This window comes from Vipera ursinii, assembly GCF_947247035.1.
Source record: "Vipera ursinii genome assembly, chromosome: 6".
NCBI classification, from domain to species: Eukaryota; Metazoa; Chordata; class Lepidosauria; order Squamata; family Viperidae; genus Vipera; species Vipera ursinii.
In genome coordinates this window covers 83262787-83279953 of record NC_139515.1, presented here as the reverse complement: position 1 = coordinate 83279953, position 17167 = coordinate 83262787, and the positions used below count along the sequence as shown (strand labels likewise).

Here is a 17167-nt window from a genome sequence, read left to right as displayed (position 1 = left end):
TTATAACATTACTAATCTTTAAAACTGAGAATTGGATAGCCGTAATCTAATTTCGTTGACAAGAGTCATGCAAAAGAAAAACGAGGGTGAAATTGACAGCGTGCTATAAAATTAGAGCATTTAAACTGAAACAAGACACATTATCAACCTCAAGCATATGACCTGAAATTGCAACCATATTTTTTTTCCACATCTGCAAAGAACTGTATTATTTGTAAGCCGCAGTTTGTTAACCACACTCTGGCGGTCCAGTTCATGCAACATGCTAAACTATGCCACGGCTTAACCAATCACGGAGTTCGCACAAGTGCTAACCCGCTCTAAGCAAGCCATTCCAGCTTATCACGTGTGAGACCCCCACGGACCCCACAATTGCATACAAATGACATGTCAGGTTCTAATGGGAAAAGGGAGAGAATTAATCTTCAGCCTTTAATTTGTATTTTTGTCTGTATATTTCACCTGCCATTTCAGAAGCATAAGGCAGCAGCGGTTAAGGGGCTGGCCTAAAAAACCAGGAGATGGTGAATTCTAGTTCTGAAGCTTCTTGGATGAGAAGCAAAATGTCTGCAAGGGGGGGAAAAAGTATCTTTGGGGCAGCCATGACCTGGATGACTGAGCATCTCCATAAACATCACATTTGGAGACCTCTTCATTAGTGTAAGGCAGGGGTCTTCAAACTTGGCCCTTTTATGACTCGTGGACTTCACCTCCCAGAATTCCTCAGCCAGGCACGCTGGCTGAGGAATTCTGGGAATTGAAGTCCACGAGTCATAAAAAGGGCCAAGTTTGAAGACCCCCCCGATGTAAGGGCTTGAAGTTCCCACCCCTCTGGAAATTACACCTCTGTTGCATTTGACCAAAGGAATATTAAATTTAGGGGTTTTATTTTTTTAAAAAAAGAAATCTGCTTAACCTGGGATTAGCAACCCTGTTAATGCATTTCCCCCCACCCACCCCACCCCATATGTGCAATAGCTGCAGGTTTTTTTGCTTTCTGTAAGCTTGTGTTGGTTCTCCGCTGCACTTTGTATCACATCTTTTGAAAGCTTTCCATCACTCGGCGCTGCGGCCGTTTTTCATTCTGGAATCATTACCAAAATAAGAGCGTTGTCCCTACCTTTCACTGGAAATGGATGTGCGCACACGGCACATCCATCCTTTTCCTTTTAACGCTCTCCCTCTTTCATCTCCCAAGCTGGTGGGTTGTTTTGCTTCTTTTGATAATTCCCCATTTCGTCCCATTTCATTTCATGGCGGGTCTATCTGGAGCCTTGAAACACAAGACAGGGCACAATGAAAACTAGGACACAATTGGGTGGGCCTCCTCCGCTCGTTCCATGCTCAGTTTCCATGCAAATTCACCCATTAAAGCCATATGAATTCCCTTCCGCATTCGTGGCAGTTTTAAAAAAAAACAGAATGAAGGGCACGGGCTTATGTTCACATACAGGTTGTCCTCAACTTAAAGCCGTTTGTTTAGTGACTGTTCAAAGTTATCAAGCCACTGAAAAAGTGAGTTGTGACCGTTTTTCACACTTAACCACTGTTGCAGCAGCCCCGTGGTCATGTAATCAAAATTCGGATGCTTGCCAACTGGCATGTATTCGTGACAGTTTTGCCGTGTCCCGGGGGGGTCACATGATCCCCTTTTGCGACCTTCTGAAGCAGAACTGAAGTGATTGCTCTGTCCTTTCAGCATCCATATGATTCAGGGGTCTTCAAACCTGGCCCTTTTATGACTTGTGGACTACAACTCCCAGAGTTCCTCAGCCAGCAAAGCTGGCTGAGGAATTCTGGGACTTGAAGTCCACAAGTCATAAAAGGGCCAGGTTTGAAGACCCCTGATCTAATTCATGGACTTACACCCCAGGCTGAAGGGAAGGGAATGGGCCTTACTCACAAAAGGGGAGCAAACAAAATACTGAAAGCGGGAAAGCAACTGGGCCACAGTGTTACCAATTTGTGCCCAGCAAAATTATTTATGTACCCCTCAGCTTCATGCCTTATCAAAGAGAGATCCAATCTGGAATTAAGGAGAAACTTCCTGACAGTTAGTACAATTAATCAGTGGAACAACCTGCCTCCAGAAGTTGTGGGTGATCCAACACTGGAGGTTTTGAAGAAGAGATCAGACAGCCATTCGTTCAGAGTACCGTAGGGCCTCCTGCCTGAGCAGGGGGTTGGACTAGAGGACCTCCAAGGTTCCTTCCAACTCTGTTATTCCATATTCTAAAGCAACAACATCCCTGAACACATCAATAGGCTTCAATTAACTTTTTAGAGTTCTCCCAAATCCTGGAGAGAGTGGAAATGACTTGAAAGTACATTTTATATCCAACCATGAGAAGGCTGATCAGCCATTTTGTGAGATGTTTAAGCTTGTCTGTGGAGATTCTCAGTCATCCAGGGTCACGGTGGTCCCAAAGGTGCTTTTTCAGGAGGCAACTGGACTTTCTTGTTTTTCCTTTGAAGACGTTTTGCTTCTCATCCAAGAAGCTTCTTCAGTTCTGACTGGATGGTGGGGAACGGAAGGACTTATACTCCTTGCAGACAGCTGGTCATTTGCCTTCTTTTGGAGAGTCCTTGAGGCCGCTTGGAGGTTTACCTGTGTCCTCAGGGTCACCTGAGTGGTGCAAATGGATGTGGGGCCTTCTTGGCTGCTGGATGTTTTCTGCCCTGGGTCCCTTCACGGTTGGAGACAGGCGCAGGCTGTCGGGGATGAGTCTGTGTGGTCTTAACCCCAAATGGTTCCTCACCATCCAGTCAGAGCTGAAGAAGCTTCTTGGACGAGAAGCGAAACGTCTTCAAAGAAAAACAAGAAAGTCTACTTGCCTCCTGAAAAAGCACCTTTGGGATGCTTAAACTTGGTTTATTCTGCCATTAGCGGGGGTGGAATAATGGCTCTTCCAAGATCTGCCATGGTTCAGACATCCTTTTAAGGAATCCAGAAGGCGGAGATCATGAGGGCATAGATGACAACAAATGTTCGTTATTGGTTTATTGAAACTTCTTCAACTATTGCAAGCTGCCCAGCATTGTTGATTGAGAATCGGGCAGCAAACAAATGTAATAAGTTATTGTTTTGTGGTGGTTGTGGCTATTATTTGGTTAATTGTAGCACTTTACCTGGATGGGTTAGTCAGGCCCACTGTCTTTTTTCCCTCCCCTTTTGTTCGTTGGCCTTGAATCATCTCTCCCCAAAGTACCGTTTCTCTAACCACGTTCTCTCTCCCTTTGTCTCTTGTGTTTACTAGCAACGGCACAGCTAACAAAATGAATGGCGCTCTGGATCATTCAGATCAACCTGACCCCGATGCCATTAAGATGTTTGTCGGGCAGATCCCCCGCTCATGGTCGGAAAAAGAATTGAAAGAACTTTTTGAGCCTTACGGAGCTGTTTACCAGATCAACGTACTCCGAGATCGGAGTCAGAACCCACCCCAAAGTAAAGGTAAGGGCAGATTGGCACCCTGGACCATAGAGGTCTTCTTATTGAGTTGGTGGGCTTCTCCTCCAACTGGCTGTAAGGTTTCTTAGTGCCTCTCAGGATTTGGGAAATGGTTTCTATATCCAACCATCCATCACCACCATGGTTATTTGGTAAAACATTACCGACGAGATATCATCAATTCTAGAAGGGAATTGCTTGGAGATTGCTTGGATATTTTCTTGCATGTGTTTCACTGCCCAATGAGGTTACATCATCAGTGCTTCAAGGTTTGCTCTCTGTTTATATACAAGCATCTTGCCCCGTCAGTGTTTGTGGACACTGGAGAATTCCTGTAAGACTGCCATTAAGACAAATCCGCCATCAACAGTCACATAGAGATAAACAACGTCTGCATACCTTTCAAAAGAGACAATTAAAAAAGCTAAAATGGAAACAAAAAGAACAAAACACCTCACTAGCAATCAATACCCAGATAAGCAGAGCTCAACACCAAAATCAACAGCGTACCAACAGTCGAGCAGTAAACAATACCCCAATTAAGGTACTATTAAGTCAGGCAAACAAGCTAACAGACTAATCAAAGATCCACCAAGAACATTCCCATCAACAGTGACAAGGTAAGCCACTTGCATATAGCAGAGAGCAAACTCACTCCTTTCTAGCACTGATGATGTTACCTAGTTGGGTAATGAAATGTCTGCGAGAAAACAACAAAACTCAGAGAGCACGCAGGACCCACATTTCAACTCCGAGCTACAAATATCCTCTTCTCTTTTTATCTCTGGTGGCTGTCCTCCAACCCTTGTCTGGCTTCATAAATGACTTCCTTGTCCCTCAGCTAGCTTACTTGTTGCTTTCTTCTCTGCAATCAAATTCGTCATTCTACCCCACTGACGTCTCCAAATAGTTTAGTACACATTACACTTTTCCTTCTATAGCTTAGCAGTTTCAGCAGATGGAGACGGAGGACCTGGCTGATGTGGTCATTTCAAAGACCCGTGCAATCCTTCTAAACAGCGTGTCTGGTTTGCTCACGCATGATCAGACATGGTTGCCGATTCTGGCTTGCAGAGCCATGGCGATCTGAGCTTCTCAAGTTGAAATTTATGTCGCCGTTCTATAAGTCCGCTTCTTTAACTGTGGTTTGCAACCGAGAGTCTGCAAGATACATTCGCCACGGAGAGCATTTGAAAGGGGCCTGCAGCTGTCAAAGCTGCACATCCCTAATTTTGCCCTCCACATGCAAACATCTTGAATTTCCTACGTGTCTCTATTTCAGGACGTTTGTTTACTTGCTTCGGTCATGCTCAATTTCCTCCAGCTTTGCTCAGCTACTGTCACGAGGGAGGAAAAAGACAATATCTTTCAGAATCAAACTGCTTCTAAAGGATCCCAGACAGCTTGGAAGGTTGCAAATGGCAATTATATGATCCTGGGATAGTGCAACAGTCATAAATACATGCCAGTTGTGAAATGCCTGAATTTTAATCATGTAACCCTGTCACCATTCTGTAACGGTTGTAAGTGTGAGAATGGGCTGTAAGCAGTGGTGGGATTCAACTGGTTCGCAGAACCGGTAGCTAATTTTTTGTTGCCCAGGCCCAGAATGGACTTCCGGAACCGGCATCCACACAGAGAACCGGTTGTTCACATATTTAAATCCCACCATTGGCTGCAGGTAACTTTTTCCAGTCTCACTGTAATTTTGAAGAGTCACTATACAAATGGGTATAAGTTGAGGACTGCCTGTGTTGGCAACTGAAATTGGTCTGCAGAATTTCTTGAAAATGTTCTCCTTGTTCTGAACTGATTCTCAAATGCCGCAATTATACTCCTGTTGTTATTTTTCAATGTGGAGAGAAGTTCTACTTTTATACGTTGGTTTGATAGGATTTGATTTGTTGTGATGGCATTCCATTGCCCTTTTTATTAAGCTGCAATTTAAATGAGGATTATCAGTGAAGTGTAAACCATGAGCTTCACTGCCAAAGGATGTGGGAAAACTACTAATTTGATTTATCTTAATTTAAAAGAGAATTTAAGGGCATTTTTTAGAGTACCTGATTTATCACTGGCGCTGGTGTAGAAAACAGGAGGACTATATTATGTCAACAGTTACTACTTATTGTATAGAGCTTGGTTTACTTTTTTTAAAAAAAAACTGATTTCCAGGAGATTTTTTTTTTCAACTTTCAACTTAATCAGACCTGAGACTCTGAAATTCCCTGGTCATCTCCCATCCACCTACTAACCAAATCCAGCCCTTCTTAGCTTTTTTCACATTACCACCTGCTGTATTTTTAAAAAACTAACATTACTCAGAGCAATAATTTGAAGAACAGGAATACAGAGGGATTTGCAGGGACATTTGCATATCAAAAGGAGGATAGTCCTTTAATATAAAACTTAAGAATAGGCTGCATTCTTTGCTGATTTTTACACATGTATAAACATAGCCAAAGGTAGGACAGAAAATCATAGGAGCCAATCTGGATGCAATTTGGACCGATTTTTGGCAAGACAGGGAGAAAATGGAAAGAAGAGTTAAAATGTGAATCGATGTTAACTTTTAGGGACCACGCAGATTTTTTTTCCTTGACAATCTCGCCCTAACTTGGTCTTTCAGCTTTCTAATAGCAATAGCAATACCATTTAGATTTATATTGCCCCCAACAATCTGGGTCCTCATTTTACTGATCTTGGAAGGATGTCAGGATCGAACTTCAGGCTGTGGACAGAGTTTGCCTGCAATATTGCATTCTAACCACTGCGCCACCATAGCTTATTTGATGCATCCTTCACCACTATCAATTACATCCATCCACTTTGTTGCTGGTTGTTCTCTTCTCTTTCCTTCCACCTTTTCCTGCATTACAGTCTTCTCCAGAGAGGTAAACCCACTTTATTTATTTATTTATGTATTTAATTAGTTTTCTATACCGCCCTATTCCCGAAGGACTCAGGGCGGTTTACAGGGCAGCATATAAAAGACAATATAAAAAGATAATATAAAATTAAAATGAATTAAATTAATTAAAGCCCAACAATTAAAACAATATTAAAAAGCTAAAACCCCTTCAGTCCAAGCCTGATAGATCGAAAAGCCAGGTTTTCAGGTCCTGGCGAAATGAACGCAGATCGGGGGCGGTCCGGAGTTCCGCAGGTAAATCATTCCAAAGGGCAGGCGTGCCCACAGAAAATGCCCTCCCTCTGGGGATCACCCGCCGGCACTCCCTAACCGGCGGCACCCTAAGGAGGCCCTCTCTATGGGAGCGCACAGGACGATGGGAAGTTGATGCTGGCAGCAGGTGCTCCCTAAGATAATCCGGACCCAAGCCATGTAGGGCTTTATAGGTCATCACCAGCACCTTGAATCTCACCCGGAGGGCAACTGGAAGCCAATGCAGCTCGCGGAGAAGAGGTGTTACACGGGAGTATCGGGAGACTCCCATCACAACTCGCGCGGCTGCATTCTGCACCAGCTGAAGCCTCCGAGTGGTCCTCAAGGGCAGCCCCATGTAGAGAGCGTTGCAGTAGTCTAACCGGGAGGTCCCGAGCGCATGAGTGACTGTGCGTAGGGCATCTCGGTCCAGATAGGGCCGCAACTGGCGCACCAAGTGAACCTGGGCAAAAGCCCCCCATATTTTAATGGGGGATGAGTCAAAACAGATTCGTTTATGGGTAACAGGACATTTGAATCCTGAGCATAATTTGGGAGATTGAAAAGAGCAGTCAACTCATGGTTTCAGTGGCTAACTTTTTTTGACTTTCGTGTTGTTATATCTTATACGGGTAGTCCTCAACGTACAACTTACAAGAATAGTTACCGCTTGAGGTTACAATGGCACTGAAAAAGATGACATTGTTTTTCACACTTATCACCATTGCAGCATTCCCACGGTTCTGTGATAAAAATTCAGACACTTGGCAACTGATTCATATTTACGTTGATTGCAGGGTCCCGGGCTCATGTGATCCCCTTTTGTGATTTCTGACAGCAAAGTCAAATGCCACTTGACAACCATGTTACTGACCTAACAACTGAGTAATTCACTTAACAACCAAGGGAGAAAAGGTCATAAAATGGGGCAAAACTCACTTAACAACTGCCTCACTGAGCAATAGAAATTTTGAGCTCAATTGTAAGGTCGTAAGTCAAGGACTACCTGTATGACAAATTCTTCAACTTTCTTTCAATCTTCTTTAGTTTCACATTTGCAGCAAATACAATATCTACCGTATGCAGATGGCCAAATGATCTCAAGGCAGTGGTCTCTCTTCAACACATTTTTTTTCAAGGGGTTGGTCATTGTCCTGAACAAAAATCTGATTGTCCTCTTCAAGACATCCCAGCAGCATTAGAGTTAAATACTTGGACATCTCAGCAATTGAGCAGACTGGGGATTTTCAGACTGTTGCATCCCAGCTGCAGCCTGTTTTGTAATTGACAGAGCACAATATTGATTGTGGGCTTATTAAAACCACATGCACATTTTTGCACGGAGCAGGCTGTGCAAAACAAACCGAAGCTGATCTACTGAAGTCTTTCTTCACCATCAATGTCCTTGTCCTTCGTTTATGCCCAGTTAGTTCTATCTGTTTATATTTGGTTGTAAAGAAGCAGAAAACGGGAATAGATGAGCTGGAATGTTGGCTTCTCTCTTTCTGTTTTTACTAGGTACGTTTTATTGCCATTCAAATTCTTTACCCTCCCTTTTTTTTTTGGCTGATAGCTTTTTATATTTCAAAATAAATAGCTTCAAACTTATTTTCCATTTCTGGGAGATTGCTATCTGACATCGGTCTAGCGCAGGGCTTTTCAGCCAGTGGTACGGGTACCACCTGTGGTACATTGGCACCTGGCAGGTGGTACGCAACCATCCTAGAAAAGTGGTAGCGGGGGAGGGGATTGAGCTGAACTGGTGGCAGCACCGCAGAAGCCTGAGTGAGAGACGGCTGGAGCTGCAGGGCTGTCAGGGCTCAGCGGAAGCGCCAGGATCAGCGCCAGACTCCAGCTGGAGCTCGGCGCTGATCCTGGCGTTTCTGAGCCCAGAAGAAGCGCCGATCAGCTGGAATATTGCAGCATCTCCAGGGTCGGCAACTGATTCATTTTTTCAGTGCCATTGTAACTTCGAACAGTCAGTAAGCAAACTGTTGTAAGTCGAGGACTACCTGTACTTCATCACTTTTTTTCCTTTTGGGGGGGTGTCAAGTTTTTGACACCTTGCTAGGTGTTCTGAACCAGCCCTCTTCTCTCAACCCCTATTTCAAAAGAAGAGACTGGAAAGCGTCCAAGGCTAAAAGGCTTCTGCCAAGATTTAATAGTAAACACACAAGAGCTTATCTCTCAAGCAAAAGAGTTGCTTTCAGCAACCAGCCCCTCCCCAAACACTCCTTTTATAGAGAGCTCAGGGCGTGGTCTCCCTGTGCCTCCTCCCGAGGAGTCCCATAGCCTTTCTTTGTTTGTCCCTGCTCGACTGCCTCCTGCGTCGGGCGTCCTTGAACAGGGCCAGCTGTGGGTCATCATCCTCCGCACTCTCGGGCTCACACAGCTGAGCAGAGGTTCCCGGCTGAGGACTTTGCAAAGTCTCCAAATCATCATCAGCCGGTTCGTTTCCCTCCTCCCCCACATCTGAGTCCTCCGATACATCGGAGCCGGCTGTCGGACCCACAGGCTGGCCCTGAGTCACAACACTATCCCGCACCGCAGGGCCCTTCCCCCGGGTCTGCCGATCCGGATGCGGTCGGGATGGGAACTGTTCGTGAAACGCAGTCACCAACGCAGGGGCATGAACGGCGGTCGCGCCTTCCCATGTGAAGTCCTCCGGCCCGTACCCTTTCCACTCGATCAGGTACTGGAAGCGACCTTTCAGCCAGCGGGAATCCCTGATGCTGGCGACCTCGTACTCGGGGGTGCTGTCGCCATCACGAGGTCCTGATGGGGGAGGTTCCGCTTGGCGAAGTGGACAAGCCGGTTGTTCGGGGACCAACAAGGACCGATGGAAGACGGGGTGCACGCGCAGGGAACGTGGCAGAGTTAAACGATAGGCGACCGGATTGATGACGGCCTCGACGGGGAACGGTCCAAGGTATCGGTGGTCCAGCTTCCTCGCCGGCCGAGTGGATGGTAGGTTCCTGGTGGACAGCCAGACCCGATCCCCCACCGATAGTGGAGGCGTATCCCTTCTCGACCGATCGGCGAACCTCTTGTAGTCGGCCTTGGCCTTCTCCAGCTGCCGTCGCACCAACCGATGGATCGCCTGTAACTCCGCCATGAATTCGTTCGCTGCCGGCTCCGGTGAGTCCACGGGAGAAAGGGGGAAAAACCGAGGGTGATAACCCACATTGGCCAAGAACGGTGTCATCTGCGTGGAGGTGTGCTGCGAGTTGTTAAAGGCAAACTCGGCTATGGCCAAATAGTCCACCCAATTGTCCTGCTGCAGGTTAACGTAGCAGCGCAGATACTGCTCTAAGATGCCGATGACCTTCTCGGTACCCCCGTCGGTCTGAGGATGATGCGCGGACGAGAGGCAAACCTTAATGTCCAACGCCCGCATCAACTCCTGCCAGAAGCGGGCTGTAAACTGGGCCCCCCTATCGGAGACGACTCTATCGGGAAGGCCGTGCAGCCGGAACACCTGTTGGATGAACATGCGACTAGTGGCGCGAGCTGACGGTAAGCCGCGACAGGGAATGAAGTGCGCCATCTTGGTCAACATGTCCACCACCACAAACACTGTCGTGAAGCCGGAGGATGGGGGTAGATCCGTCAGAAAGTCCATGGACACAGCCCCCCAGGGTCTCTTGGGCGTTGGCAAAGGCTGCAGTAAACCAGGCGGGGCCCCTGTCGCTGACTTGGCCTGCCTGCATGGGACGCAGGAGGTGACATAAGACTGGACATCGTGTCGGACTCGGGGCCACCAGAACGTACGGGAGACCAGGTTCAGAGTCTTGAACAGGCCAAAATGCCCCGCAGCCGGGTTATCATGACATTGGCTGAGGACGAGTCCCCTGAGTGGCCCTCCTGGAACATAGAGCCGGTCACGATAATACAGGAGTCCATCCGTGACCGACCAAGGCGAATCTGGCCCCACCTCTTCCTTCCGCTGAGCCACCCACGCCTCCTGCTGCTGCGCCTCCCGGATCCGAGCCCGTATATCCACCGGCTCCCGCACCGCAGCAAAAGACTCGACGGGGATCACGGTCCTGGGCGGAAGCTTGTCTTCCACTCGGGTGTACTCGGGCTTCCTGGACAGAGCATCCGCTCTCTGGTTATGCCCGCTTGGTATGTACCGCACCCGGAAGTCAAACCTCGCAAAGAAGAGGGACCACCGGATCTGGCGTTGGTTCAAATTCCGAGCGGTCTGCAGGCTTTCCAGATTCTTGTGGTCCGTCCGGACCTCGATTTGATGCCGCGCCCCCTCCAGATGATGCCTCCAAGCCTCGAACGCCGCCTTGATGGCCAGCAGCTCCTTCTCCCAGATGGTATAGTTGCGCTCCGAGGGATTCAATTTCCGTGAGTGATACGCGCAAGGGAAAAGGGTACCGTTGGGCGTCGCTGCCTGGAGTAACACGGCCCCAATGGCAATGTCGGAGGCGTCCGCCTCCACGACAAACGGCCGTTGCGGGTCAGGATGCTTCAAGATGGGCTCCTTCATGAAGGCGTCCTTCAAAGCTTGGAACGCCTGTTGTTCGGGGGCGTTCCACTGGAACCGAGTCTTCTTCTGCAGGAGCCGGGTGAGGGGGGCTGTCAAGGCAGCAAAGCCAGGGATGAATGTCCGATAGTAGTTGGCAAATCCAAGAAGTCGCTGAATATCCTTCATGCGACGCGGGGGTTGCCAACTCTGCAACGACTCAACTTTACTCGGTTCCATGGCGATGCCCTCAGGAGAAATGCGGTGACCCAAGAAATCAATGGTCACCTGGTAGAACTGGCACTTCTCCAACTTGGCAAACAGCCGATGTTTCCGGAGGCGCTGCAGGACCTGACGGAGATGCTGATGATGCGCTTCACGCGACGGGGAGTAAATCAGGATGTCGTCCAGGTAAATCACAACAAACTGGTCCAACAGATCCCGAAAGATGTCATTCATAAAATGCTGAAACACAGCGGGGGCGTTGGTCAGGCCAAACGGCATCACCGTGTACTCGAAATGTCCATAGCGAGTACCAAACGCCGTCTTCCACTCATCACCCGGCCGAACCCTGACGAGGTTGTAAGCTCCACGCAGGTCCAGTTTCGTGAAGATCTTAGCCTCCCGGAGTCGGTCCAAGAGCTCGGGGATGAGGGGCAGCGGGTAGCGGTTACGCACCGTGATAGCGTTGAGTTTCCGGTAGTCACAGCAAAGCCGTAACTCGCCCGACTTCTTTTTGACGAAGAGCACGGGCGCAGACACTGGCGAGGACGAGGGCCGGATGAAACCACGAGCCAAGTTCTTCGTCAGGAAGTCCCGCAATGCAGCCAACTCGGGCTCCGACATGGAGTACAAACGCCCCACTGGGAGAGGCGCATCAGGGACTAGGTCAATGGAGCAGTCGTAGGGCCTGTGCGGGGGTAATTGGTCCGCCTCTGACTCGCTGAACACGTCAGCAAAGTCGGACAGTTCGGGAGGCAAGGAAACCCCTGGGGAACCCTCCACCTGGCCGGCACAGATATGGCGGGTGTGGTCCACGCACTGCAAACTTGGGAAGGTGACCAAGTTCTGAGACCAATAGATCTGTGGATCATGCGCCCGGAGCCACGCCAGTCCCAAGACCACGGGAAAGTGCAGATCCGAAGTGACATAGAACTGAATGGCCTCCACATGGGTACTGATGGCCATACACACGGGTTGCGTGGCGGCCGTGATAGGCCCGGACAGGAGCACTCGACCATCGATGGTCTCCACAAGCATGGGCGGATCCACTGGACACTGGGGAACAGCCCATTTGGCCACAAAGGCCGAATCCATAAAGTTAGTGGTAGCCCCAGAGTCAATTAAGGCATGGACCGGAATCCCCTCTGGCTTGCCAGGAAGGATCAGTCGTGCCTCCAAAATCAAATGCCGTGGAGGTTCACAGGCACCATCGGAACGGCGTCGCTCGGTGTGGTTGTTGTGGGTCGCCCGATCTTTCACACCGTCTAGATCGGGCTCGGGCCGTTTCCCGATAGCAAAGCGGGGGACTTTCTCGGGGCAGGCTTGGTCACTGACGCCCGCTGACGCTTCTTCGGGCAAGAAGCAGCCAAATGTCCAGGGTCCCCACAGTAAAAACACAACCCCTCCGATCGTCGTCTGTCCATTTCCGTCACCGATAGACGGGACCTGGCGGCACCCAGCTCCATTGGCTCCTCCCTCTGGACTGGGGGCTCACGCACAACAGGGGCGGCAGGGGTCTGTGGGGTGGCACGGCGACTCTTACGCTGCTGCAGCCGGGCATCGATCCGCAGACAAAGATGGATCAGCCCATTCAGGTCTGAGGGAATGTCCACGCGGGCCAGCTCATCCAACATCTCCTCTGACAAGCCATCCTGAAAGGCATCCATGAGCGCAGCCTCATTCCAGGCGGAATCCTGGCTAAGCAGCCGGAAATCGCTGATATAGGCCTGTAGAGGGCGCTGACCCTGCCTCAAAGCTTTCAGGCGTCGGGTGGCAGTCTGCGCCTTAATCGGGTCCTCGTACATGAGGCGCATATGGTCACAAAAACCCCCAAAGTTATCCAACAAAGGGCTAGGCTGTGCCAACAGAGGCGTGCCCCAACGAGCTGCATCTCCCGACAGAAGGCTCAACACGAATCCCACCTTATCTCGGTCAGTGGGGAAATCAGCTGCTCTCACGCTGATATAAAGCTGGCATTGTCCCAGGAAGGCAGGAAACAGTTCTGGATTACCAGCAAATTTATCCGGCATAGCTATCTGACATTTCCTCCTGGGTGGGGGGGCAGCATGTACCTGAGCCTGCAGTTGTGCCACCTGAGTGGCCAGCAAGGTGAGTTGCTGGTTGAGCTGGGCATTTTCGGCAAGAAGCTGCTCCATCGTAGTAATAAGGGGTGGGTGGCTGAAAGCAAACTGTTCTGAACCAGCCCTCTTCTCTCAACCCCTATTTCAAAAGAAGAGACTGGAAAGCGTCCAAGGCTAAAAGGCTTCTGCCAAGATTTAATAGTAAACACACAAGAGCTTATCTCTCAAGCAAAAGAGTTGCTTTCAGCAACCAGCCTCTCCCCAAACACTCCTTTTATAGAGAGCTCAGGGCGTGGTCTCCCTGTGCCTCCTCCCGAGGAGTCCCATAGCCTTCCTTTGTTTGTCCCTGCTCGACTGCCTCCTGCGTCGGGCGTCCTTGAACAGGGCCAGCTGTGGGTCATCATCCTCCGCACTCTCGGGCTCACACAGCTGAGCAGAGGTTCCCGGCTGAGGACTTTGCAAAGTCTCCAAATCATCATCAGCCGGTTCGTTTCCCTCCTCCCCCACATCTGAGTCCTCCGATACATCGGAGCCGGCTGTCGGACCCACAGGCTGGCCCTGAGTCACAACACTAGGTGACTGGTGGTACTCGGATGTTGCCATATCCTAAAAGTGGTACAATGGGTGAAAAGGTTGAAAAGCCCTGATCTAGTGCATCTCGGTTTGTGACTTAGTTTCTCTTCTGTCACTGAATCTTTGTAAAGCTTGTGATTCCTCATGAAAGCATAGTATGGCTAGAAAGAGAAAGTCCAGACAAAGGTTTCCTTGAGGCCATGGAGCTCATCTCCGTTTCTTAGCCAAGGGAGCCAGTGTTGTCTGAAGACTCTTTCCACGGTCCTGTAGCCAGCGTGGCTGTATGCCAAAGGCACACAGAACACTGTTACCTTCCCAATGAAGTGGTACCTATTTATCTACTTGCATTTGCATGCTTTCGAACTGCTGGATGGGCCGGAGCTGGGAGCAAGAATGGGAGCTTACTCTGTTGCATAGAACTCAGATCTCAAACCTGGGCTGTAGACATTAATATATAGTTATCAATCAGAATAGAGCTGGAAGGGACCTTGGAGGTCTTCTCGTCCAAGCCCCTGCTCAGGCAGGAAACCCTATACCATTTCAGACAAGTGACTGTCCAGTCTCTTCTTAAAAACCTCCAGGGATGGAGAACGCAAAATTTCTGGTGGCAAGCTGTTCCACTGCTTAATTATCTTCACTGTTAGGAAGTTTCTCCTGAATTCCAGATTGCTCCTCTCCTTGATTAGTTTCCATCCATTGTTACCTGTCCTGCCCTCTGGTGCTTCTGAAAATAAGTTGACCCCTTCCTCTTTGTGGCAACCTCTCAAATACTGGAATACTGTTATCATGTCCCTCCTAGCCCTTTTCTCTAACTAAAAGGTAAAGGTAAAGGTTCCCCCGCACATGCGTGCTAGTTGTTTCCAACTCTAGGGGCCGGTGCTCATCTCACTTTCAAAGCCGAAAAGCCAGCGCTTGTCTGAGGACGTCTCCGTGGTCATGTGGCCGGCATGACTAGACGCCAAAGGCGCACGGAACGCTGTTACCTTCCCACCGTAGTGGTCCCTATTTTTCTACTTGCATTTTTAAGTGCTTTCGAACTGCTAGGTTGGCAGAAGCTGGGACGAGTAACAGGCGCTCATTCTGTTACGCGGCACTCGGGATTCGACCCACCAAACTGCCGACCTTCTGATCGACAAGCTCAGCGTTCTAACCCACTGAGCCACTGCGTCCCTTTCTCTAACTAGTCAAACCCAAATCCTGCAACCGTTATTCATATGTTTTAATCTCCCAGCCTTTAACCATCTTAGTTGCTCTTCTTTGCACTTTTTTTTCCCTCAAAGGTTTGTTCTCCAGAAACAGTTTGTGCTAGCAGGAAATATACAGTCTTTGAATTCTGATCATTTATTTAGTGATTGTTTGAAGTTACAACCGTGCTGCTGAAAAAGGTGACTTATAACACTTATGACCTCATACTTATGACGCTTGCAGCATCCCCGGTAATCACATGATCGCAATTTGAGTGCTTAGCAACTGACATGTATTTTTAGTGGTTGCAGTGGCCCAGAATCATGTGATCGCATTCATAGCCAACTTCCAACCAGCAAAGACAGTGAAGCCGGCTTCGTTTAACAACCATGTGATTCACTTAATGACTGCAGCAAAAAAAGGGCTCATAAAATTGGACATAGCCACATGATGACTCTCTTAACTATTGCATTACTTAGCAGTGGATGTTCTGGTCTTAATTGTAGTCATAAGGTGAGGACTACCTATAAGATATGGATGCTCAGACAAACTACATGCTGCTTATGGCCAGATTCTATTTTTCCTCCCCTACCCCATAGACTGGGACTCTGTTATATAAAGGAAGGTCTGATCTTGTCATTTACCAACCATTGATTTTCCAGATATTGTTAATCTACAATTCCCAATATTATTACCCCACGAGCCAAGCCATTTTTAGGTGCTGGGAGTTGTTGTTCAGGAAACTCTATAGGATGTGTACTGCTTTCTCCTGCCTTAGACAGTACATTAGTTCATAAGACCCAGTTTGGTGTAGTAGTTGAGGTGCTGGCCTAGAAACTAGGGGATGGTGAGTTCTAGTCCTGCCTTACGCATGAAAACCAGCTGGGTGACTTTGGACCCATCTCTCTCTCTTTCTTAGCCCAACCCACCTCACAGGGTTGTTACAACAGAGGTTCTCTTAATACAGGGGTCTTCAAACTTGGCCCTTTTATGACTTGTGGACTTCAGCTCCCAGAATTCCTCAGCCAGCGTGCTGGGAGCTGAAGTCCACAAGTCATAAAAGGGCCAGGTTTGAAGACCCCTGTCTTAAAACAAGGATCTTCAATGCTTATCTATTTCCCAAGTTAAAAACTACTATTATATTTGACAGCCACAACCTAAATGCATAAAGATTTGTCTTAGATTCCGGATTAGTGCCGTTTGACTCGGTTATTTAAATTTAGTAGCTAGGGTTGTGCACTGAGCCAGAACACACAGTTGTGGTTGATTGGTACAGGAGTGTTGGCTCCTACATGAGGCAATCTGTGCTGTGTGTTTGGAGGGGACGTTTCCCTTTTTCCTGCATTTTTCTTCTGTGTCCTCTGTGATTTACCTCATGATGCTCCTGTTTCCCTGACTATCTCGGTTGATGTATATATAGTGATGTAAAATATATTTATTTATATAAAATAAATATATTTATTTATATAAAAGTTCGTGTCAGGGTCCCTGATTTCATTTGAACACCCGCTGTGCAATTCCCTGAAGGACTCATATTATAGCACGAAACTACAAAAATAAAACTTCCTGTTGATTAGCAGATCCAACTGAAATTGAAGCTGGGTTATTGTGTTTTTACTTTACAGCAGTGTTTCTCAAACTTGGCCACTTGGAGATATGTGGACTTCAACATCCACAATTCCCCTGCTAGCCAGCCAAGACAGCCAAAACAGTACTCTATTGCATAAAACCTGTTAGATTATTTTTCGGGCCCCAGGCCGAGGAGTATCGTACTTTCCAGCTCTTGACTGATGAGGTATAAACCAGAAAGATATACAATTTCCAGCCAAGTAAAGAAATTAGAGATTTGGCTGATGATCAGAAGCACTTCCTATCTGGCAATGGAAATCAATACTGTTTCACTCTGAGTAAATCACTTCTTAAAAACAGAAAGGAAGAGAGAGAGAGAAAGAGAAAGGAAGGAAGGAAGGAAGGAAGGAAGGAAGGAAGGAAGGAAGGAAGGAAGAAAGAAGGAAGGA

The 17167-nt window shown here is 48.1% G+C and overlaps 1 protein-coding gene across 4 annotated transcripts in view; it reads left to right on the top strand.

The window, feature by feature from the left end:
* The window catches only part of CELF2 (CUGBP Elav-like family member 2), a 607652-nt gene that overhangs the window by 392401 nt on the left and 198084 nt on the right, over nt 1-17167 (top strand). For all 4 annotated transcript variants that reach the window (XM_083366115.1, XM_083366113.1, XM_083366114.1 and 1 more), the window contains exon 3: nt 3258-3454. In XM_083366115.1, the coding sequence (XP_083222241.1) occupies nt 3258-3454 (197 nt within the window). The remainder of the gene's footprint in view (nt 1-3257; nt 3455-17167) is intronic.